This window comes from Chroicocephalus ridibundus, chromosome 6, assembly GCF_963924245.1.
Source record: "Chroicocephalus ridibundus chromosome 6, bChrRid1.1, whole genome shotgun sequence".
Classification (NCBI taxonomy): domain Eukaryota; kingdom Metazoa; phylum Chordata; class Aves; order Charadriiformes; family Laridae; genus Chroicocephalus; species Chroicocephalus ridibundus.
In genome coordinates this window covers 70,301,333-70,325,120 of record NC_086289.1, presented here as the reverse complement: position 1 = coordinate 70,325,120, position 23,788 = coordinate 70,301,333, and the positions used below count along the sequence as shown (strand labels likewise).

Here is a 23,788-nt window from a genome sequence, read left to right as displayed (position 1 = left end):
CCTTGGCATTCAGAAAATATTTCTTAATGGAAGTTTAAGTGTTAAAACAAGCAAAAACACATAAACGCATATTATGTCCTTCGATTTGATTGATACACCGGTCCCCTAAAACCTTTTTATACTGATGCTCTCTGTTAGCCAAGACTAACACGAAGGCTATTATTAGCTTGTCAGTCTGACTCGGGCAAGCCAGAAAGCTCTCTCTTAATATTTGCATTCGGAGACTGCCCTTTAAACAAAGACACCCTACACACCGCCAGCTCAAGACTTGAGATTCTAATGGACAGATAATTAGACCAACATGAAGCAAGAGCAGCCTCGGCTAATCACACGGCTGTGGTGCCTGTGAACCACTGCACAACAGGAAAAGTTCAGAGAAAATTAAAAGCATCTCCAGGCGGGATAAAATTCATTCCTGTGTTTAGAATTTAAAAAGGAGTACGTATCTTCATACAAAAAGACAGTCAAAAAAGCACCCATGGAGGTGTATTAAATACAAAGATGGCAAAACGTGGCTCAGGAAGTCCCTGAGCCTCAGGTTATTGAGGCTGAAGCAGTTTTTCAGGCACTTTTCTTATTCCCCTCACTAGCCATTTGCTGCTTACTCCTAGAAGCGGCCCACAAGCTCAAGGGCCTCTGGTCTCACCCACCCAGCATCTCACAGCATTTGGACATACAGACAGCACCCTTGAAGTCCTCAATGAGTCACTGGCAATTGCGGCCATTTGTGCTGAGCTGCAATTCTACATCTTCCACCTCAAGCTGCCATCACCACCAGCACCACCTCAACCGACCTCCCCTGAGAAGGGATCGCAGCCTTCCCACAACTCACGGCAGAGAATGGATGATAGAAACAGCATGCCTGCTATCCCCCAAGTGAGGTTCTCTGCCCTTTCATCCTTGCCTGTGATTCTGCAGAAGGGTATCAGATATTCTGAGAAGGATATCAGCGCAGCTACCTCTCTTACACACAGTAATCCAAGCATAAATAATTTTATATAGCAATAGACGGGCTCTTACGAAGCACACATGGTTTTCACATAACAAAGGAAGAGATAGGTACATGCCATCTGCTCGCGGGAGCAGAGATGCAGCTTTCTGCACACACTCCTGGCACGTGTGGTCCAAAAGGGGCAAACAGAGGTGAGGAGGTGGGAAGACAACTGAACACAAGAGCTAGAGAGGGAACAGCTCCACCATTTCAAAAGGTACATCATCTCTGTGACAGGCATATTGTCTTATTCTGCCTAGCATGATCCTAACACCTGGCTCTTTGAATGACAATTAAAGTAAATCTCATTCTATCAATCCACTTTTTTTTCAGCTCAAATGAAGAAGCTAAGGGTAGGTGGATTTAACGGTAGTCAGAGAGCAAACACACATCAAGATATCCCTAAAGGTTTATTTCAACAGCACACAAACTTTAAATCAAAACACTAATGAATACGAAGCAAAGAATGATTTGGCTGTCTGATTTTAGGTCTTTTCCACAGAGACTAAGTGAATGACACCACTAAGCCAGGAGGCTGTTAACATCTCCCTAAAAGTGAGATGTTGTAGTCTGCATTGGTTCAGCTGAAGAATTTGCAGCCTGAACACTATTGATCTTCCCATGAAACAGTCAATAGTTGAAACCTGTCATAAGAAGCGACTTGTCAGAACTCTGTATTTTCAAAACACTAATTGGTCGCTGCTCCTTGCCTTTACGCTCTTATTAAAAGTTTAGAAAAGCATAGTCTATACGCTTTTCCAGATCTAGTTTGAAAACATCAAATGACAACTTTCCTTAAGGAAACCAAGATTATAGTCAGGGCTAAATTCTCCGCCGCTGTGATGACAACGAGTGGGTTTGCTCTAGAGATACACTGATGTTGATCAGAACACAATTACACGAGTACAATGGCTTTGGCTAGGAACTTCTCAGGCTAGAAAATCGTCTGAATCTCCTCACACCTCCAACCACCCAAGCAAAACATCCCCAGCTTCTTATAAAAGAGAACTCTGGAAAGGCAGGCTGGCACCATGCGGAAACATGCTGTGCTGTAGAGGAGAAAAGGACGGCAACATAATGCTGTATGCAAACAGGATGCTGATTAAAAATTTGCCTTAAGTATCATCTCAAGTGGAAAGAAGAGAAAAGCAAATTTTATCTGAACACAGAAAAAAAAAAAAAGGCAAATTAGGAAATAAGGTACAGAAACAAAAGATACAACGAACAAGTTACATATATTTATTTATATAGAAACAAAGATACAGCTAAATTTTGTCTCTAGATATATATTGCTTAGTAGCACCAATAATTCAAAAAGACTGGAATGACAGAAAAGGCTTTTCTTCCTTTTTAAACTGCAAGCGCCCCTTTCTACCTTTAATCTATTTTAAGGCTCATTTCCCCACATTTTCCAGATAAAATTAATCAGCACTACCAGAGACAATTAGGACATCCTGCTCCCTTGACCACTAATCAATTCCTGCTCTCCACTGATCCTGTATCAATATTTGTGATGTTTATATGCCCTCTGGGATATGGATTGTAAGCACCAAGCTCATTTAGATTAGGTCTCATTATCACTACCGCTCTCTGGATCTGTGGACGAAGGTCCAGCGCAGAAGCCTCTCCTAACCCCACAGGTTACTAATGCACTGCTGTGTCTTATTCACATCCTCTCCCTGATTAGATGGAGCAGCTAAATAACATGAGAGCTCTTTCAGCCTTTGTGCACTGCATCTAGATTAAGAGCAAATCAATATGAGATGATTAATTACACACTCAGCTATTATAACAACAATAAGATTTTCAGTTCCTACTGCTATCAAAGTGCAGTGTCTGTCGTTTAGCTTCTATTTAACTATCCTCCTCCCCCTCCCCAAGACAGAATAATCTATTTTGGTTAGCAAGAGTAGCTAGAGACAAACATGCACATCCAGATCATTTAACTATGGTTTGCCAAGTCACCTTTTTTGCATCCTAAATCAAGGAGTGAATTTATTTATTTATTTATTTCCCCAAACAGTGTCACATAGCCTCAGTCCCCAGCAACATCCAGTTTTATAGTTTCTTCTACTGGCTGACCTCTGCAGGCACCAACTGGCTTGTGCAGGATCAGGTAAGGCATCAAGTACAGACCCACAAGATGGCAAATATGGTATCACCACTTTAGCGTGCAATTCTGATGACCTCCAAATACCTATCTTCACTCACGTCCAGGGAAGCATGCATGTTACTTTTATCTACTGTATCCAAAATAGTTGATTATCCCAAAATATGGCTGCTTTGGCATGAGTCTTACTGTAAACAAAGACAATTCACTACCAAAATAATAGTACAATTGAAGAGACTACCTGATATTAGCATCTTCTTAGACCCATTATGTTCTTAATTGTTAGATACTCTCTGCACACCTCCACAGATTTCTACACTGGGGTTATTTTTAAACAAGTGACTTAAAAGAACAGCATCCAGGAGAATGTCAGCATCCCTGCCAGGGACCAGGCCTGCCGAGCCTCACACGGCACCGACAAAACCCTTCTAGCATCCAGACAGCTCCACAGACAACTTAAGGACCTTCGTCCCAAGGACCCAACTCTAATGTAATTAGAAAACCAGATGGGAGGTCACGTACAAGGAGTATAAGAAACAGTTTGCACGCACTCATTGTTAAGACAAAGCAAATAATTGTCCAGAATTCAGACAAAATGGAGCGTTAAAAAAAAAAGTGAAATTATAAGAGGAAAGCATCAAGTAGCAGCAGTCATCTCTAGAGGAAATTTCACATTAACTACACCCATCTCAATTATCATTCCACTGCAGAAGAGCGAATAATAAAAGCCACTCCAGTAAATCACAGGTACACGCACCTGAGCTTCTTTTGGCCAGACAGCACAAGAGGACCTGAAGCTAAAGTATTAAAATTAAAAAACAAATCACTGAAAAGTGTCATATCACTTGTGTCACATGGAGAAAAAGCTCATTTTGGGTTACAGCAAGTGCCACATTGCTTGACAGTGGAACTAGTTAGAAGGTAGTGAAATCCTCAGTTTCAGTCTGGCAACCAGTGCCTAGGAATTGTTCACTGCTTGTGGTGGATGTCAGATTTTACCAGTTTAGAGCCACTCTTTTCTTGAAAGCTTACTCTTGAAGTAACATGTAATATATGTAAGAAAAGTCCCTACATGCCAATGTTTTAAGTGTTAAAACATTTCAAGTCTTTTACTCCCCTATAAATCCTTAGCTTGATACCTCTGATGGAAATGCCCATTTGATTATTTCATTTATTTTTTTAAAAAATATTAAGCAATTTTGGTAGAGCTAAATATTTTATGAATTCTAGACACAAAAAAAAAAAACCCATGGCAACTAACAAGCATGCATTAGTGGATTAGTGTTCAGCAGTGGTAAATGGGGGGGGAAAAACCTCCCCAAACATTTGTATCTTTCAGACTAGAAACTTACACTGAGGTTCTAAATAACCCACACATTCCTGGGGTTGTTTTGAGGATAAAAAAAGATGGACAGAACTTGCCTCGTGAAGAATAATACAATTACAAGAGATAAGTTCATACAACTGTATTTTCACCATTGGTGACGCATCTGTCGGGCTCGGAATTACAAACCAGAGGATTTGTGCACTGAGGAGTATTGGAAACTCATGTCCTAGAAAGGAACATTCTTACCTGAAAAGACTGGGCTCAAAATATGAGGTGGGGTTTTTTTTCATTGTTATAAAACAATACAAAGCATATATACAAAGCTTATAAATCTGCTTGCACAGGCATAGCCTGAGATATTATGATATACTTTCAATATTGAATTAATTTGTGTACATAAAAACACAGTCTGGGCATGGTGTTCTCTACTGAGCAACAATTAGCACCAAGTTCTGCTCTGACTTACAATGGGAAGGCAGTATGGTGTTTCTACTAAAGAATACAAAAAAAAAAAAGAATGGCAGCACTCCAATTTATATTCTTTTTTTTTTTTTTTTTTTTTTTACACACAGGAGATGGAATATTCATTCGTAGGTCAAAGGCATTGAGAAAAAAATACAACTGAACGTACAGCTCAGCTTGTGTACGCATTATATCTGAAAGCATAACATTCGTCTTCCTACATACAAGGCAAAAATCTCAAGTTTACCTCCAGAACAATTAATGACTAGTTTTAAACCAAGACCAGCATGGAATCCAAAGTATAAACCCAAGACTACATATGTTCGGTACGCAATTTTAAAATGCTTTGATTTAGCAATAATGAAAGGAGATTTCTTTCTCCTCAGAAATAAATTAAAAGCAATAGATTTTAGAGAGAACGTAAGCAATAACAGGCTTGAATTTCAGAAGGAGGAAGTCTATTAACTGTGTTCAAAGAGAGAAGGTATTTAATTGGTGAATAACACAAGTCTGCAATATGGGCTGTTAACTCTCTGAGAGCCAAAGCATCGCTTCCATCAAGGGAGGTTCTGCTGACAAGTCATCTGAAGACTAGGTTTTATATTACCAGATAATCTCACGCTTCCTCACCAGGTTTCTTCAAATTTATTAAAAATACTCCCTGTTCTCTGTCATATCTAGACCACGGCATGCCTAGAACTATGATAAATAAGCAGCACCGGATATAAACAATGCAGAAGAAAAAGTCAAACCAAAAAGCAGGCAGTTTTCCTAGAAATCAGAAATACTGCACACACACACACACACAGTACCTGCATATAATGAACGTATGCATAAATAACTAAACTATACCAACATTTCATAATGCACCACCACAGTGAAACCTGAAGAAACGCTGACAAGTTCTTCCCTCTTTGGGTGCATTTTTGAGGAGTAACTTAAGAAGGCAAATCCCATTAAATGTGAATGGGAGCAGGGGCTTACCTACCTTAAACTCGCAGATTTAAGACTGATAGAGTATGTATTAATAGCTTATGCTATTGTGATTATGGGTGGCAAATTTCTAAACCTCTTGTAGGTACATTATGTGATGTCTCTGATATGAGAACATATTTATAAAACTGGAAAATATTTTACAGTCAATCACGAGATCAAGTTCATCTTTGATAAATACTGCAACTTCAGTCTACCACATCTTATGACCATGTATTTTCATAGTCTTACGGCTATTTCAGAGTTTAGGAGGAAGTCTTGATCTCATTTTTCTTCTGAAGAGCAGGAAAACACGTCATAAAGCAGGAAAAAAAACTACAGCATGATGACACTTATTCATTATCTTTAAGTCTTCTGCCAATGAATATACTGGGAGAGAAAAAGAGAGCCCTTTGCCATCTGTTTAAAAACTAAATTCAAAATTAATTTTCCTCTAGAAACTCTGAAACAGAGGCTTTAACTGCAAACTCTTGAAAAGTGTGATTCAGTGTTATAGTGCTGACCAGCATGAGCTCTACCTAGTGGCATGACGCTGCAGCGCACAGGCTAGAATGACTACTTTTTGTTCAGCATGATGTTCACATTCACAAAGATGAGGAACATCTCAGTCTTCAACATTTATTTTTCTTTCCTAGCAACAACTACTGTATATTAAAGGATTGGGGGGGAGGGGGAATGCAACACAGGACGGAGGGGACACAGGACGACCAGACGAGACTGCTTACTAAAAATCACGTTATCCAAACCTCAAAGGCTGGAGGTAGCAACCATTCAAGAACACTGCGGGTTTACTGCAGCCTTACAGATTCTAGGCAGACAGGACTGGGAAGAAGTACTTGAGGTTTCAGCTGAAAAAAAAAAATAATTTAGGTAAAATTCAGTAGTCTAAATTAGAATTTCGCAGTGACGCTGGGTTGCGGCATCACTTCAACAGAGGTTTAAAAAGAGCTGATAAGAAAGACTTAACTTAATCTTACTTAATGTAAGATACAAATTCAAATACACCACGGTGGTAAATCAGGTCCTCATTTTCACTAGAAGACCTGCAACCTTTTTTTTTAATTACCAAATCTGTGAAGATATGATATCCCATTTGAAGAAATGGAAGGAGATTGTACCACATTATTCATTTCAGCTCCAAAAAAATAAACATTCCTCAAGCCCTTATTTAACACTAGGAATACAAACTACCCTCACACCTGCAAATTGGCATCACTGGAGGTGAGAATACAGTGTATTGGCTAAACAGCCAATATACTGAGACAATTTCTCACCAAGAAATGATCATACAACCTACTTTTCACATCATTTGGACAGTATTACGACAAAACTCCAGGCTCCAAGTTTAAGCTGTATACTTTATAGAAGCTTTTTCCCTCCCCCCACTACTTTGTTTTCTGCACCGCGTTCCAACATATGCAAAATGACAGGCAATTTGTTCCACTGTAACAATCAAAATTCACACGCATCTCTTCATATGGAAATGCTTTGTACACCGGTAGTTTATTGTGAAATACATTCCAGTCCTCAAAAGAGTGGATTTCACCTTTTTAATTACACCTACTTCCCTAAAAATTGTTATTTATTGAAATATTTGTTATTCATTTGAAATATGGTCCACAACCACACCTGTTTGCAGTGAGACACGGTGCCAACCCTCGTCCCGTATCTCTGTAGCTCAATCACCGATACAGTTAAAGGACCAAGTCTGCGTGAGTGTTGCAAATGGAGATACCATCTGAATGCTAGATTTTGCTTTTGGGAATAAGATTTAACTGGAGGAGTACAAGTAAGCCTGCAACGCCCCATAGGATTGAAGAAGCTGGAAAACAGTTACTCAGCCAGGAATCCAGCTCTAAATCCAGGTGTTCCTTGGAACGCGACCAAATTTACTTGCTTATGGATGGAGTAAAAATATGCAGCTGCAACATTTGAGCAGTCAAAAAACCTAAAGAAAAGAGTTTTATTGCGAGATTTTGACTGATCCTCTAAAAAGCAAATCAGACCCTTTAGATGTTGTCCCTGACCTGCAAAACCACAGAGCAAGTCAATGGGCTTAACGTTGGCAAGGGACAAAGTTTGTCTCAGACAAGAGAAGTCCTCGCTCATGTGTCACTTGGGAAGAGAAGAATCCATTCCTGAGTCATCTCTCAGTCCTAGCTACGAAAGGTAATATTTATTGCACAAAGGGGGTTCCTAACACATACCTCATAACCGCTCCTGCCTTCTGCTCTGCCCTATATAGCTAACTATGAGCAAACATCTGTACTTCTAAAACTTGTAGTGGAATATTTCTCTAGGAGGGGATTTATCACTTCTGACAGCAACTCAAGCCCTCCACTCTTAATCCCTATTTCTGCGCTGTCCCACAACTACCCCCAGCCTTCTGTGAAGCACGATCCTGAAATAAATTCCATGCTAGATAACCACGTATCACACTTACAATGTCATTACATACCCCAATTTCGAACTACAGACTTCACTGCAAAGTGAACTGCTAAAAATGTGCTTTTTATGACGAGGGACGGTTAACTCCTCATTTCAAGGCCTAAATAGCATGCTTTGCGATGAAAACGGCGCATTCGTTCTCTGGTTGTTCAAGTGTTCTCTAAAGTTCTAATACAAGATCATCAAGGGCTAATTGTCTGGAAATGCAGTTGATGGAAATAGCTAGTCATCCTGTAATCTGTTCTACATTAAATCTCCTCAGGGGGCTTGGAAGCAGAATACCAACATCCACACAGATCCCTTGCATTTTTAGCTAGCAGCAAATACTCAAGTTAGCAGCAGAACGAAAACAATTATGAAGAATATCCTGTATATCCTCAGCCACATAAGATCTCAATCAAAACAACAGCAGCAAACGCTGAAGAAGGAAGCACCCGGCATGGTGTGTTCCAAGGGATACATTTGTTGTTCTTATCCTGTTGACTGCAGATGACCAACGTCAAAAGAACAAAAAAGAATTACTAAAAAAAGGCAATTCATTGAAAGTGTCTTTTTGGACATTTCACTGTTTCTTGGTGAAAGCTGGCAGGCTGACTCCTAAGGAGTAATGACTTCTTGTATTTCTGCTTACATCAAAGGTAAAGTCCTTAAATAGCATAAAGTAAGTTTAGAATAATACTTATACTTGCCCTAGCTCAAGAAAAACAATAAGAATTATAGTAACCGCAGGAATATGTCTCTTGGGAAAAACACCCAAGGCTCTGCCACAGGTATGGGGGTTTGGGTGGGTTTTTGATTGCTGCTGGCTAACAGCACACTGCTGCTCCCAATGGCTCGAGCCAAACAGTGATATCCCTCATATAGTTTCATTTCCAGAAGGGAATGTTTCCTATATCCTTTCAGTGAAACTATTTTTAAAATGGTAAAAGCAATCAGAAATTGTTTGGAGGCAATTCGCAGTTAACACCACCTCCAGCTTCAAAAGTGCAGAATCATAGGTATTACAGATATGTCAAATGCAAATAGATTAATGTAGGCTGACAGTATTCTTCCTCATAGTAGAGTAATTACTTATAAAGAGAGCAAGAAGCATGCTTGAAAGAAACACAGAGCACTTTTAAAAACAAAAAATACTTTACCAGAAAATGAACTTGACTTCTCTAAACATTGTGATGGATACTTGGTGCTCTAGCAAAATGGAGTAATATAAGCCACCTTAAAAGCACTTCTAGTATATACATAGTTACATGATATTGCATAGAAAACCAATGAGCAATAGCCTTAGAAATTTCAATTTGGTGACACAAGAAATAACTAAATTGAAACCAAATACCAGAGAAATTAATTATAGAAGGGTGGGATGGAATTGATTAAGTCAAAAAAATAGGAAGAGCAAAGAGGTTAGAAATTAGGGTATAAACACACATCTGAAAAGGCTGTTGTCAGGTTGCTTGGGGGGTTAAGGGGTGGGGGGGAATCAGACATTCCTTAAAAATACAAGGGGACCTTTGCAGAGAAAAAGGTGCCCAACGCAAAGCAGGGAGCAATCTCCAGAAATTGTATTTTCTATTTCAATGAGCAAAAACTTTAAACTGTAAGATTTTGTGCATGCTGTCAGCTGTTCTACTTTAGCATTTGACCAGAAAACTACCTCTTGACAAAAACCTTACATTGCACTTAAAACAAAGGACATTTGTTGCTCATGCCACGCAAAACACCTCATAGAAACTTCCTCCCGCAGGAGCACCAGTGGGTACACACGCGGCACTTACTCCTTTGTGTCTGCAAAGGAGCTGTGCCGACAGCTGCCGAGGGATGGGAGAGAGGGAGGGATGGATGGATGGATGGATGGACAGACGCTTCCCACTGCTCTCACCTCGGGCTGCTCGGGGGCTCTATTCCTCCTGGCTGGATTTACATTTTATTACTCTGATTTTTCTCCTGCTGTTCTCCACCAGGTGAAGCTCACCCTAACCCCTCCGAAAGCACGGACTCGCCCAGCTGGGCAAGGCTCAGCTCGCCACCCCTTCGCTGTTTAAACGTGGAGGAAGAAACAGCCTGGGCGATAATGATGCTTCTCTCTGAAGCTCACTTCAAGATCCGGAATCAAAGTCAAGCCCGCCCGCCTTCCCTCCGGGGCTGTAAGTCTCCCGAGTAACCCTTCAAAAATAACTCCACGGAGCAGAAATCCACGCCGCGGGGGACGGGGGGAACACTTGGGGAAAGTTAAAGGCGCACCCCGCTAAACTTTCCTTGCCACAGAGTTGAACACCGAGCTGGGGAACCCCGCCAGCACCCTGCCCCCGCCGGAGACAAAGGCGGCGCTCCCGGCCCTGTGAGTCCCCCCCGGCCCCGCCGCCCCCCGCTCCGCTCCGCTCCACTCACATGCCCCGCTGCAGCCCCCGCTCCGCCGCGGCCAGCGCCCAGCACAGCCCGAGGTACAGGCACGCCGGCCCCGCTCCCGCCGCCATCGCCCCGCCGGGGGAAGGGACGCGGAGGCGACCGCGGCACCGGCAACAGCAGCCCCGGTAGCCACCGGCCCTCCAAATCATTTAAAGCGGCGGGCAGGAGCGCCACGGGCCGGGCGGGGCCGCCACGGCCACGCCCACGGCCACGCCCACGGCCGCTCCGGGCGGAGGGGGCCGCGATGCCGCGATCCCCCCCCTCCCCTTTCCTCCTCCTCCTCCTCCTCCTCCTCCTCCTCCTCCTCCTCCGGGGGTCCTGGGTGCTCCCCGCCCGGCACCCCCTGCTGCCCGGGCGCTTAGAGCGGTTCGCCGCTGGGTCCTCCCCCCCGCCCGGCTCCGTCCCTGTACTTACCCCCTCCCCTGGTCTGCCATGTCTCTTCGCATCCCCGCCTTTAAAGGGACTTTCTTCCTGGTCCATATTCCTGTTGGGTATACAAGACAGCGAGGTAGAGATAAGGAGGGATTTGTTTTCGCTGAATAATGTATGAAGTTACATGCAACCTCACGTTGATGAGGGTTACCAGCTCTGGGAGTGGAGCTGACCCCCCCCTGCCCACCCTCCTTCTGCTCCAGGATGCCGCGCCAGTTTTGCTTCACTGTGAGAGATGTATCTTGGCTTCTCTTTTTTTCCTCTGGTCCTTCTTTGTTCTGTGTGTGACGTCCATTGCAATCGCATCCAAGCACTCCAAAGAGGTGACCATGAAAATAAATACATTTAACATCATGAAGGAGGGATAACACCACTTCTGCTGAGAGTTAGTGACAGCAAGAATGTAAAGCTGGGAACTGAGGAGTGGTTTCTTAAATCCCAGTGTTGCCTGCTCTCCTCTAGACCATCCATCCTCTCCTCTTTATGATCTCTCCAGACCTTTACTGCTGTCAGAAGGCAACTCTTTCCCCTTTAATAGCGAGAGAAGGGAGACCAACTGACCTGGAAAGGGAACTGTGTGTAGTAGCAAATAAAAAATGAGAAAAACACACCTTAAGCATTTTATGATCCAATGGAGGACTCCGGGTCCATTACACCACAGTTTTCCTCTCTCTAGAGACCCGTGACTAACCAGCCACTGGGCTGTGAATGAGCAGATGGGCCCCAAGCCAACCGATGCTAAAGACAACTGCGATTTCCTTCCACTCCAGTGGAATGGGCTTGGTCTCTAGTCGCTCCAAATTAGCTCCTGTATGGATTTGTGACAGAGAGAACTGCATGGGCACACTAACATCCTCATGGGTTAGGGGTCAGCTGCAGTTTTACAGTGCATTAATTTGTCTTCCTTTCAGTCCTGTAACAAGATACACCGGCTTCTCCTTCACACACACTTTATAAGCACAGTGTCCTGTATGTTTTTTATTTTCCAAGGCCTTTGCTAAAGTAGGTAAACATTTACCAATCGTAACAGGAAAGCTGTTTTTATATTGTTCGTTGCTTTGAAGCTTGCATTGACAGGATCCCCTTGAGATTTTATCAACTGATTTCTTTTTCATGGTGAAGAAAACATATAGCCCTTATCTGACCTTAGAGCAGATTAATTGTACCCTGAAATTCCCATTGAATGGCTAAGCCTTTCTTGCGTCTGGAGTAGTTTTAACTCTGCAGGACCTTGTGTGGAGCTAATCTCATTACCTCCTGCAGAGCACATAGTTTTCTAATCATTTTATTTCTTAAACCCCAGAAAATCTTTCTTCATAAAATAATAGACCTTCATTATGTCGAGCCTGAGTGTTCATTATGTCCTGAGATGTCATCCCAACCTGGATTATTTTCAGGATCACATCATGGCAAAATAACAAAGGATCTTATTGCTTGGCTGTTTTTTTCCAGGAGAGGTAAATTAGACTTTCAAAAGCATTTTAATTTTTCCATCTTAAGGAACTCAACAATAAACTGTTCAACACTGCTTTTCAAACCTGTATGTGATCATTACAAATTATACACAACATTTATTACACCCAGTTGTTAAGCATAATGGAAGAGCAACATGCAAATTGGGAGGTACTGAAGTGCAGGGTTATCTTACTCAGTGAAGGCCACTTAATAGATGAGACCTTTGCCTGGGGGCCACAGAGCAAAATGCAGCTGCAGCTGAACTCTGAAGATGGAGCAGTGTAAAATCTCCTTGAAATCTGTGCAGAAAACCTTGCAAGCCTCGATTCGCCAGCTCTGACACTGCCATTCTCCTGAACTGAACTGTAAACCCAGCCTGTGCAATGTGCCCTTCTTACAAATATTATCTAATGTTTTATCCTCGGCTGTGTTTTAATTGAGAATATCCTGCAAAGCTGTTGACTTTAATGGGACGATTCACATGAGTAAGAGTTGCAGGGAACCAACGTTGGTGAAAGCCGTTCCAAAAGCCTACTGGGATAATGATTTGGCTGAGCCCAAGTCAGTTAAATCTTCAGACCTGACACAGATAATACAGAGGTAAAAGACGACTCATTTATTCTAGTTCTTACAGTGATAACAGTAGGCTATGTCAGGAAAAAAGGGCAGTGGATACAGCATTAGTGACTTCTTTATATTCCACATCCCTCCCATGACCAACTAGTCACATGCCTACTGTCACGAAACTTATTTGCTATAAAATTGTGTGTGTTCAATCTTGATACCCACAAACCACATCAGGGCCACCACCAAACCAAGTGCTGAACAAGTTGACAAAAGAGTTCCCTTCCTAATTGATAAAAAGAGTAAATTAAATTGCATCTTGCTCTGCTAAACCAGCTTTTGAACTGAGCAGCTAATGTGCCGATTCCCCTTGGTGGCTTTGTGCAGGTGAGCTATAATCTAATCCAATTGCATAGAATAAAAATGCTTAGAAAAAATAGCTGATGCCCTCCAGGTAGTACTGAAGGACTTTCTACAGGATGGAAGTTTTCATTATTCTCCTCTCCTGTTGATCAGAAAACTGTTCTAACAGATCCCAGTGTGATCCAAATTCAGCCCATTGTTTACAACACTGTCCAGATCATGATTCTGTAGAAAAGTTGGTATCTCTCACCCTATCCTCTCCACATTAACATTTTAATTTTCATTTATGATTTTGTCTTCTTACAAAGATGTCATTGAAAGTTGTTTTGTATCCCCAAGCATGAATGAGTGTGCCCGCAACTTTGAGTCAGTAACACATCATCCTTTTCTGTTTTCAATTTTTCTGTCTAATCCTCAATATCTCCAATTCCAGTCTTTTTAAATCGTAGCTAGTTACAGGATTTAACATTCCCTTCTGATAGAAAGAAATTTGCGTGCAGAGATTGTAATTAGGAAGGCTGTGCTGTGTTCTGTTATTAGCAGGAATTGTGATTTTTGGAGTGGTGGGTTAATTGCTAATAACCGTATGCAATGCTTCTCTCAAGATGTTTCCCATTACAGTAATTAACTTAGCAGCTGGGGTAACAGACATTTACCATTTGTCTTCACAGTATCCCTGATTTAGGATTGTTCCAAAGACCTATTTGGACTTTGTTTGTTCAATTCCCAGGTGTAAGATGAAAAAGAGGGGATGCTGAGAAGGGGAGATTTGGAAAGAACAAGTTGCAGGGATTGTACCTGTTTGAGCTGTCTCTCAGTGTATCCTCAGAAATTCTGAATTTTTCTTCTCTAGTCTTAGTCTTGGACCATCATTTTCATCAGCGCCAACTGGATGGAGAGCATGGCAGGCCAGCCTGAAAGAGAGAATGTTTTTTAAAATGTATTGATTATGCTGTTGCTCAAATTAATGATTAATCTTTAGCCTTCTTGAGGATATATTAATTGAAAAGTGCAGAATTTATTATTGCCTAATATCCTTAAGCTCAAAATCCCAGTGGTTTGTGATTTTTTTTTCTTCATGTTCCATAGTCAACTTTATAGACATAAACATTTTTAAGTAATTACTTCCTTTCTGTGTTGTCTCACTGGAGTTTCTTCCTCCACAAAAAGCAATAAGAGCTACGCTAGAATTACAGTAATATTTTTAAGTATATGGCTAACCTGAAATTTAAGAAGAAAATAAAGTTGTTCTACAAAGACGACATGACAGAGCAATAGCAGTTTTGTCGATTTAATTCCTCAACAGAATATATTGAAAGGATTAATTTTGCTTCCAAGACAATTTTAAAGACTTTTAGGACCACGACGCTAGATTTATCCCTTTTTAAAGTTTGTTCTGGCCAGAGTAAATTCTGTACGATACCGTATTAAAGGTTTGTTTATACCCTTAAAGATGTAAAGCAGCATACCAAGGCCATCGGAGGCTTTCTCTGTTGCAATGAATTGGCGTTGCTCCGTTGCAATGAATGGGAGAACGCTAATTTACGGTGAGTGAGGATCTGGCCCACGTTGTTAATCGTAATTATGGACTTCCTTCAGGAGGTACATTTTCTAAAGCAGTTGGGTAAGACAAGAAAATTAAGTTCAAATTATTTTCTTCCACAGGAAGTAAAAGTAGTATATAAATAAATACTTGGTGTTGCACTAGATCTTTAAAACATATAATAGCTTTCTGGCACTGCGTTGTTCCCCGATATTTTTTTTCCTACGGCACATAATAGTAAGTTTCTGATAATAGTGCTCACAGACAGCTTTGATTATAACCACTTGTCAGGGAATGGATAACTAGGAAAATAACACCATACTCAACTGTAAAAAATGCTGCCAGAAATACATTAATACAGTGATAATTTCTGCTAATAGAAGCCTCCGAACCCCATCCATTAGCTCTGAATTGAAATTCCTGCTTCATTTCTGCCTTTCTGAGCATTTCTGCCCTCTGACCCCTCTTCCATTACTTGGTAGCAACACAGCCATCCACAGACATCAGCCGCCACAAAGGGCCAAACCCCTGAATGAAGCGTAGTGACAAATTCGCTGTGTGTTTGAGCAAACCTGGCTGGGACTGGAAACCGGGTCCCTTGTGGTGGCTCTGCCTGCAGCGGGCGTTGCTTCGCAAGTGCCAGCACCGGTGACGATAAGAGGCAGGACCTGTGCAGTTCAATAGGGAATTCACTGTCAACATTTAATTGTGGGGGAATTTACTGTCCACATCCTACTTGTTCCCCAGTCGCTTCCACCCTACCCACCACCCAGTCACCAACCACGCTCTCCCGTTTGCCCAGTATATCAGAAACTCAGGTTTTCATCCATGTCTGAGGTCCATTCAGAGGAGAGGGCAGGAGGGGTTGGAAGGGAGGGAAAATAAAAAGGGTCTGAACAATTTGACCCCATAGCAGTCTCTCTAAAAGGGAAAAAATGTTGAAATCAAGTATTTCTTTTTGACAGAATAAGTGGAAAACCATTGATATTCAAGTCAGGAGTGTATTTCTGTAGGGAGCTATTACATCTGATTGAGAAAATAAAATGTTGCCCACATTCACAATTACTTATATAAAGGCCGCTGATCTCATTTCTTAGCTTTTCTCTTCAGCATTAGTTAACAAAAACCCCAGCAAGAACATACTATTGACAATATAATCCTAAAGTAAGTTTTATGTTGGCAGGCAATAACAACTGGGAGTACTTTTATCTATTTCTGGATTTGGGATAATGACGCTCCAATGAGTGGCTAATCTAGTCTACTTATGTACGTTCAAATTAAAATCACACATTCGGGGGGGACTTGCATCTTCTCTGACCCACACAGGTGAGAGCCAGATGTAACTCAAATAAACTTAATGGAGCTATTCCAGCCTCATCTCAATACAAAGAAAAGGGTTTAGAAGCTTCAGAGCAATCCACTATTTTGCAGAGCAGTGCAAATATTAGAAAATATTTTTTTAGGAGGAAATATTTTTTTCTTTTTTAACAATTCTTTTGTCAGAGATCTTCTTTTGGCCACGCTGTTCCCCACCTGAAAAATCTGCAAACAGCTGAGCAAGCAACTCGTTCAAAAACTCAGCAGAGTACCCGCATGCTTATGTGTTCAGAGAAATCAAATTTGGGGTATTCGTGCTAGGAGCGTTTAAAGGCTCATCAAGTCAGGAAATACAGCGCGCCCTTTGAGACTCAGCCAACCAACCGCAGGTAGGCAACACAATCTGATTTTCAAATATTCTTGATATGTCCAGAGGGTAGGAAGTTCCAAAGAGTTATTCTTTCAAAAAATGGAAACAAATAAATGCAAAAAATATTAAAACGTGTGATAAAAGAGCTCTCTCTCACCTAATGAATTTTTCAGTTAGTTAGTTCGTAGCACAGTTCAGCGAGTGTCAGCGCTACACTAACGGGATGAACTCAACCACACAAACCAGGCAATAACAACACTCCAGCAACCGCTGCATGTAAAACTACAGTCTTAACTAGCACTAATACTTCAAGCCTTCTAATTTATCCTCTGGGGTAGGCAGCCCCCTCAAAACTTGCTTTTCAGATGTTCAAACTTGTAACTCTCATCTACATCCCCAAAAATGCAGTTGCAAAATATATCAAAGACAGGAGTGCTCAGAAGTAGAATTCTCCTCAGGGTTTCCCCGTCCCTTTGGAATTGCTCATGTATTTCAGATGTGAGCTGCTTGGAAAGCCTGTATTTCCTCCTTTGTCTAATACCGTGCTAAGCACATCACTGGTACTTAAAATACTAAAATTCAAAGGAATGAATGCTTTGTTTGTTTGCTTCCAATTAGGAGCTAATGAAATCCCAGGAATACACTTTCAGGTAATTTGTCACCGAAGAACCGCATCTCAATAGCGTGTTTCCCTGTATAGCTTTCCCCTCCGTCTGTTCTGCTGACACAACTAGACCACACTTCATTCTCAGAAAGACATTAGAGCATTACTTTACTGTTTTTTCCTCTAAATTACCTGCCTGGCTACTGTCACCATTGATCTTTTAAGTCCTTGACTGAGTAATCAGTCAGACAGCTAATTAATGTAGTGGCTTGGAGGGAAAGAGGGAGGGAAGGATGAAACGAGAGAGCAGAGTTTTTTCCTTATTCTTTATGTTTTTATTGCCTTTGAAAGGTGCTGTATCCATAGCACAAGGGAGCATTTGTCTGTGCTTTTTTTCTTCCGAGGGACCTACTATAAATGTATTTACCAACTATTAACAAAAACCTGGAGAATTTCATGGGAATGATGAAACTGAAATGTAAGCAAAAAAAAATCTAAGATTTTGTATTTATTTTTCCCCTATTAACACTTCCAGACTGCAGTGTGTATTTTGAATAAGTAGAAAGTGCAAGAGATGACCCATATTTTCAGATGTTTTTAGAGCTAAAACAGATGTTTGTCATACTTTGATAGAAAGACAAGGTTTTTTTCCCTCCTCCCCTCCTCCTGGATCCCCTCCTCATAGACAAGAATGACCCAGGTGATCTACAGACCCCCAAATTTATCCGGATTTGTTTTTAACCAAAATGGGTCAAACTCAGGTGTCCGAACATATTGTTTAAACATCACCACTCAGTTTGAGTTCAGTCTGAGAACAAAGACGTGAGGAAAGGGAACACCTCATGCTAAAATGTGTATTCCAAAAGTACCCATCAGGGTCCATGATTTAAAAAACAAAACAAAACATATAGGCATATTTTTACCCAAAGTGCTGAAGCACTTTGCTCCAGATCCTTCCCTAACTCCTCAACTTTTAGTAGGCTTTCTTTTCAAATGTCAAGTCTGCAAGATGATGCCTGCACGCTGCAGTTGAGGATATTTGCCAGTTTTCTCCCATACTTCCCTATCAAATGTTAATAACCAGATCCTCTTAAAGGAATAAATGAACTATTAAGAAAGTTAGCAATAGATAGATCCTGTTTTCATAATCGTGGGTATTTGAGAAGCATAGAGGATTCTCATCTTTGTAATAACTATGATACGTGAAAAGATATTTAATTTCCTTTGTTCTCAAGAATCATACCTATCCTGGAACAGCTCTTTTAACAAACAGAGTTAAGCTCATACTGCCATGCACATATATAGGTATTTGCGTATTACAAGGCAGGATTTAAACACTCTTGTCTACAGGGAGCTGATGAACTGAAAACCATTTAATAAGCTTTCTTTTAAAATTCTTAAGGGAGACAGATATTGGCATCAGCAGTATTTGTTGTTAAATGCAAATAAAATCATCCCGAGTATGGGAATTGCGCTGACCATGCTTCATGGAACAGCAAGCACAGGACTGCAGCAAGCAAGTGGCAATTAAATATTTCACACATGCCTGCGTGTCTGTTTATCTACAGCTTAACGGGTTGTACTGCGATCATCTCCAACAGCAAAATGGTGTTGGAATGGAATCCCCAACTAATAATTCTGTGCATATTATTAACTTGCGGAGAAACCCACGTTGCTGCAAAGACTTACACGAAAAGTGTCTGAGAAGAATATGTAACAGTCAAAAAAGCAACCTTCACTCCAACAAAATCAGCATTGGGTGGACTAAGTACTGCAAATCAAGCACGTTTTATTAATTCAAGTATCAAGACAATAATAAATTAAACACCTAGATATACGGAGGGAAAAGGCCAACATCAGCAGTTAGAGGCTTTTTAGACTGACCTCAAAATTTGTTTAAAAATCAAAAATATTTCTGAAGGTTACCATAATTAAAGATTAATGGAAATGGTATAAAATTCTAAAAAGTTTATGAAGCCAAATCGTGCCAAACTAACTCAACATTCTTCTTTTTTTATTGACTTTTTAGATGCAAACTCTAATCTACACAGACTTCAGTGAAGCGTTTATATTACATGTGGCAAATTATTAGTTTAACCTCAAGCAGGTTACTGTACAAGAAAAGCGAAGGGGGATATAATGGTGAGTTGTGTTCAAAAGGGAAGTTCACTAATGAATCTCTCAAGGATGAGTCTCGGGGAAAAATATAGTACTATCTCTGCACACGGCACAAATGATAGGCATAACCTCATGAATTTTGCAGGTGAAAAGGCGAGAGGTGTTGAAGAGAAAGAGAATATCGTGCTGGAAAGACAAAAGGACTTTGAGGCTGAAGTAAGACATGGATGAAATCTAAACCCACCAGAAGCTAGACGATACACTTGGGGACTAATAATAACAACAGCCTTTGCCATGACACACAAAGAAACAAAATGGAATCACTCACACAATTCTGTATAAGTCAGTGATGTGATAAGGCAGCAAAAAAAAGAAAAAAGAAATATTAGTCCTCCTAATTAGGAGGCCTTCTGAGATACCGCATACATTTTGATTATTCAGGAGTATGAAGAAAAGAATTCAACATGGTGCAGGTACGGAGCAGGGCTATGAGGATGAACCTGCGTCCAGGAAACTAGAAAGAATTCGATCTGTTTAGACGAGCAAAAATAAGGCTTGTTTAAACTAGCAGAATGAAGGTTGGGACAGAACGAGGGATTGTTATGTGACTCTTGAAGCACATTATGAAAAGGGGGGTGGGACAGGATAAATATCAGGGACAGGCAAGAATGTTGGCAAAGCTAAAAGGCAATGCTGGCATAAGAACACGCCAGTCTGAACTAGCCATACACATATTGTTTAAGCAGGAAATTGTGAGAAAGTTTTTGAGTGTTTAACAAGTGAGTGGCTGGACTAGCTTCCTAATACAAGCAATAAGAACAAAATAAAAAACTAGCTACATGGTGCAACTTTGTAAGTTCATTTTAAGAATTCTAAAATATGTATTTATGTGATAACAGGGAACTGGATTTGGTCACCAGGCAGTGCCTTTCAATCCTACGTTCCTAGCTGGTTTTCAGCCTTTTAATTATGAATCCTATCACTATAACCATAATGTGTTGCAGCCTCAGGTACAAGAATAACACATTAATCTTCTTCTAGTAACTTGTCTGCTAAAAATGGGCTTCTACCTTAAGTAACTACATGAAATAGCTTTGGAGGTTGCCAATTTAACTATCTTTCGGTGATTTCCAACAACTAAGCCTTTTGCTCCTTGAAGTGGGAATAATCGTTTTGGTTTGTGTTTGGGTGCAGTAGGATCCTGAACCTTGTTTGGGGATCTTTAGCCTTATGCTAATATAAATAATAACCAAAAAAATGGCCAACAAACCCTGACATTACAGCATGCTATGAAGTTTTCTCTTAGGAGGAGAGAAATATAGTTATATTTTAGATCACAGAAAAACATCAAGCGGCTGAAGAAAAGCAAAGGCCAGCTACAATTTCAAAAGGCAAATTTGCATGCACCCATCTACTGTCATAGCGTGGGTAATTACACCAGTGGTGTCAAGGTAGTCCAAACCTGACGGCTGAGTTTATTTGCAATGTTACAGACATTGGGAAATGATCAGCTTTTATAGTTTAGTTAGAACTAGAAAAATAATATGTGTCAACTTTCTTCTCACTATAGCAGCACCTTCTTTTGTAACCATATATTTACTGATAAGCCAGATTCTACCAAAGTTAGCGCTACAGGGCTACAAGAGAACACAGAATCACAGAATGGTTCTGGGCTGGAAGGGACCTTAAAGATCATCTAGTTCCAAGCCTCCTGCCTTGGGCAGGGACACCTCCCACCAGACCAGGTTGCTCCAAGCCCCGTCCAGCCTGGCCTTGAACCCCTCCAGGGATGGGGCAGCCACAGCTTCTCTGGGCAACCCGGGCCAGGGGCTCACAGGAAAGAATTTCTTCCTGACATCCAATCTAAATCTCCCGTCTTTCAGTTTGAGGCCGTTACACCGTGTCCTATCATTACACTCCCTGATCCAGAGTCCCTCCCCATCCTTCCTGTAGGCCCCCTTTAGGGACTGGCAGGGGCTCTAAGGTCTCCCTGAAGCCTTCCCTTCTGCAGGCTGAACACCCCCAACTCTCTCAGCCTGTCCACACAGCAGAGGGGCTCCAGCCCTCCCAGCATCTTCGTTGATGATGATAGGTTCTATTATGAACGATAGGTTCTATTATATCTTTGTACACCATCAGCAAGTTGCCTTTATGAGACCTTTATCTCCAGTAATAATACATGCAGGAGAAAGACTGGAGATTGATCAGCAATTGCAAAGTTGATTTTGCGGATCTAAACAATTGCAGAAGAACAAAATCTCACTCCTACTAAGTCATTCCTTGCAACAGCATTTTCCCCACTTTTGTACTGAACTCACGGTAGGAAAACATGACCGAAACACTTAATTTCATTAAACTGATATGGTAGACAACATTCACTTAACATCAATTAACTTGTATTATAGCTGATAATTTGGACCAGGGCAATATGCAATTGACATTCAGAGCTTGGTCCGGACATGATAGGGATAAAGGGGGATGCCTCTGCAGCTGTGTTGCTCCTCCCCTGTCACTTAACTATGTGTGTAGCAGCCCCCCAGGACATCTGCTCCTGTTATTAGGAATTCCAGCAATGTACTAACATCTAGTTTGAGAAGCAGTTTCTCTTTGTATACATTTTCTTATAATTCTCAGTGAAAATGGAATTTGCCTCCTGAACTGCTACGATGTGTTTTGACCGTTGCAGCATTACTGAGCTGGAATCTTCAAATTTATGGTGTTTTTTATATTCGCTCTCTTTGAGTGTTGAATACAGCAGTGATATACATTGTTAACTGATAAACTATTCTGTCCATCTTAAGGCTTGTTTTCACTTACTTAAAAGACAGTAAATGCAGCACAGGAACCAGAATTTGATAGCTTAGGCATTAACGTTATATGGGACATTGGGTTTATTTTCTTGCTCTCAAAGCTTGTAGGTGACCTGAAAGAAGTAATGAGAAGAGTTGTAAAGTTGAAAACAAATTAACTTTAGGATGTTTAGCTGCTAAAGTAGAGTTGCAGCATCTAATCTTGCATCAGAGAAGAAATGGATCCTCAGCATCACCAAGAAGGAAGCTATATAAATTATCCTGTAGAAAAATACAAAAGATAAAGACGTGTCCTAAATCTCACCTTCCTCTGGGCTTAAATATGGGACTATGAAAAAATAACTGTGTCTGTCTGGAATTTGCAGCCTGGGATTATCCTGATCGTTGCATCAAGTGATCGCTAGATAAATCAGCAATCTTCAGAAGAGGGATCAAGACCAAGCCATCTCTTTTTCAGCTCAATGCCTCCTTCTGCTCCTGCATCACACTGCGCTGCACTGAGAAGCCAGAGCTTTCTCCCAGCATTTCTCCAGAAATCCTCTATTTCTCATCCCTACTTCTCCTTTGTCAGGTGCTTCCATAGAGGAAGACTGGCAGAAGTACAAAAAAACACTGAAGAAAAATCTCTTCTCTTGAACTGCTGGGCAAGAATAGAGACCTGTATCCTCCAGCAAAATTTCTAATGAAGATAGATGCTGGCTCCGTATCTTCTGGAGAGGTTATCTGAGGTAGCAGTCCGCATAGAGGGATGTCAGCATGGGACAGGCAAAGCTGCTGAGCCCTGCTAAGACAGAGGCAGTTCTGGACACAAGCAGAAGCAAAATGTTAAGCATTAGGGAAACATCACTATCAGAAACATGGCCATTAGGAGCTTCAGGCTTGCAATTCTCACTGTACTGCCAGGATTTAAGTACTTGTATTTCACCTCAATGTCCTAAGGCACTGGGGGTTGTGTTTTAATTTCAAATTTTTCTTTCAAATCTCCCTGCCTTGCCAAAGTGGCCTAAGGACAAATCCATTAATGCATGTGATATGCAGGTATATTTACATTACGGGAGTTATGTAAGCAGGTAGATCTCATCGATAATTAAAGAATTTGTGGGTAAAGTAAGAGATGACCATTTTCTGTTTCTAGCTTCTCAAGGTTTCTGTGCAAGTCACACAGTCCATATGCTTTTCTGGTGAATAATTTTAAGGGACAATATTTTAAGGGATGATGGCTCCCAGCCTTCCACCTGCAGAAGCTCGGGTGAGCCTCTCTCACTTATTTCTCATAGAAACAAGCCAGAGGAATTACAATGTAAAATAGGAATTAGTAAGGGAAGGATCAAGCTCTCTAGTTCTATTTTGATGACAGTCTGTACAAGGTGTAATAAAATCAATAGTTTCTCTTGCTGAAAGGTTTCTTTCTATCTGCAGCAATGACAAGAGGATAGCGGGCAAAGAGCTCTATTAACTGTTCTTTAAGAATCAATCAC

At 41.1% G+C, this 23,788-nt stretch overlaps 1 protein-coding gene across 7 annotated transcripts in view; it reads right to left on the bottom strand.

Moving 5' to 3' along the window:
• LOC134517069 (multiple epidermal growth factor-like domains protein 6) overlaps positions 1–10,900 on the bottom strand; it is a 213,835-nt gene extending 202,935 nt beyond the window's left edge. For 3 of the 7 annotated variants that reach the window (XM_063338169.1, XM_063338170.1, XM_063338171.1), the window contains exon 1: positions 10,717–10,898. In XM_063338169.1, the coding sequence (XP_063194239.1) occupies positions 10,717–10,883 (167 nt within the window). In that variant the 5' untranslated portion in view covers positions 10,884–10,898. Of the gene's footprint in view, positions 1–6,629; positions 6,732–10,716 lie in introns of all 7 variants that reach the window. The other 4 variants (XR_010071547.1, XM_063338168.1, XM_063338172.1 and 1 more) reach the window with 3 other exon arrangements.
• Between the last annotated feature and the right edge of the window lie 12,888 nt (positions 10,901–23,788).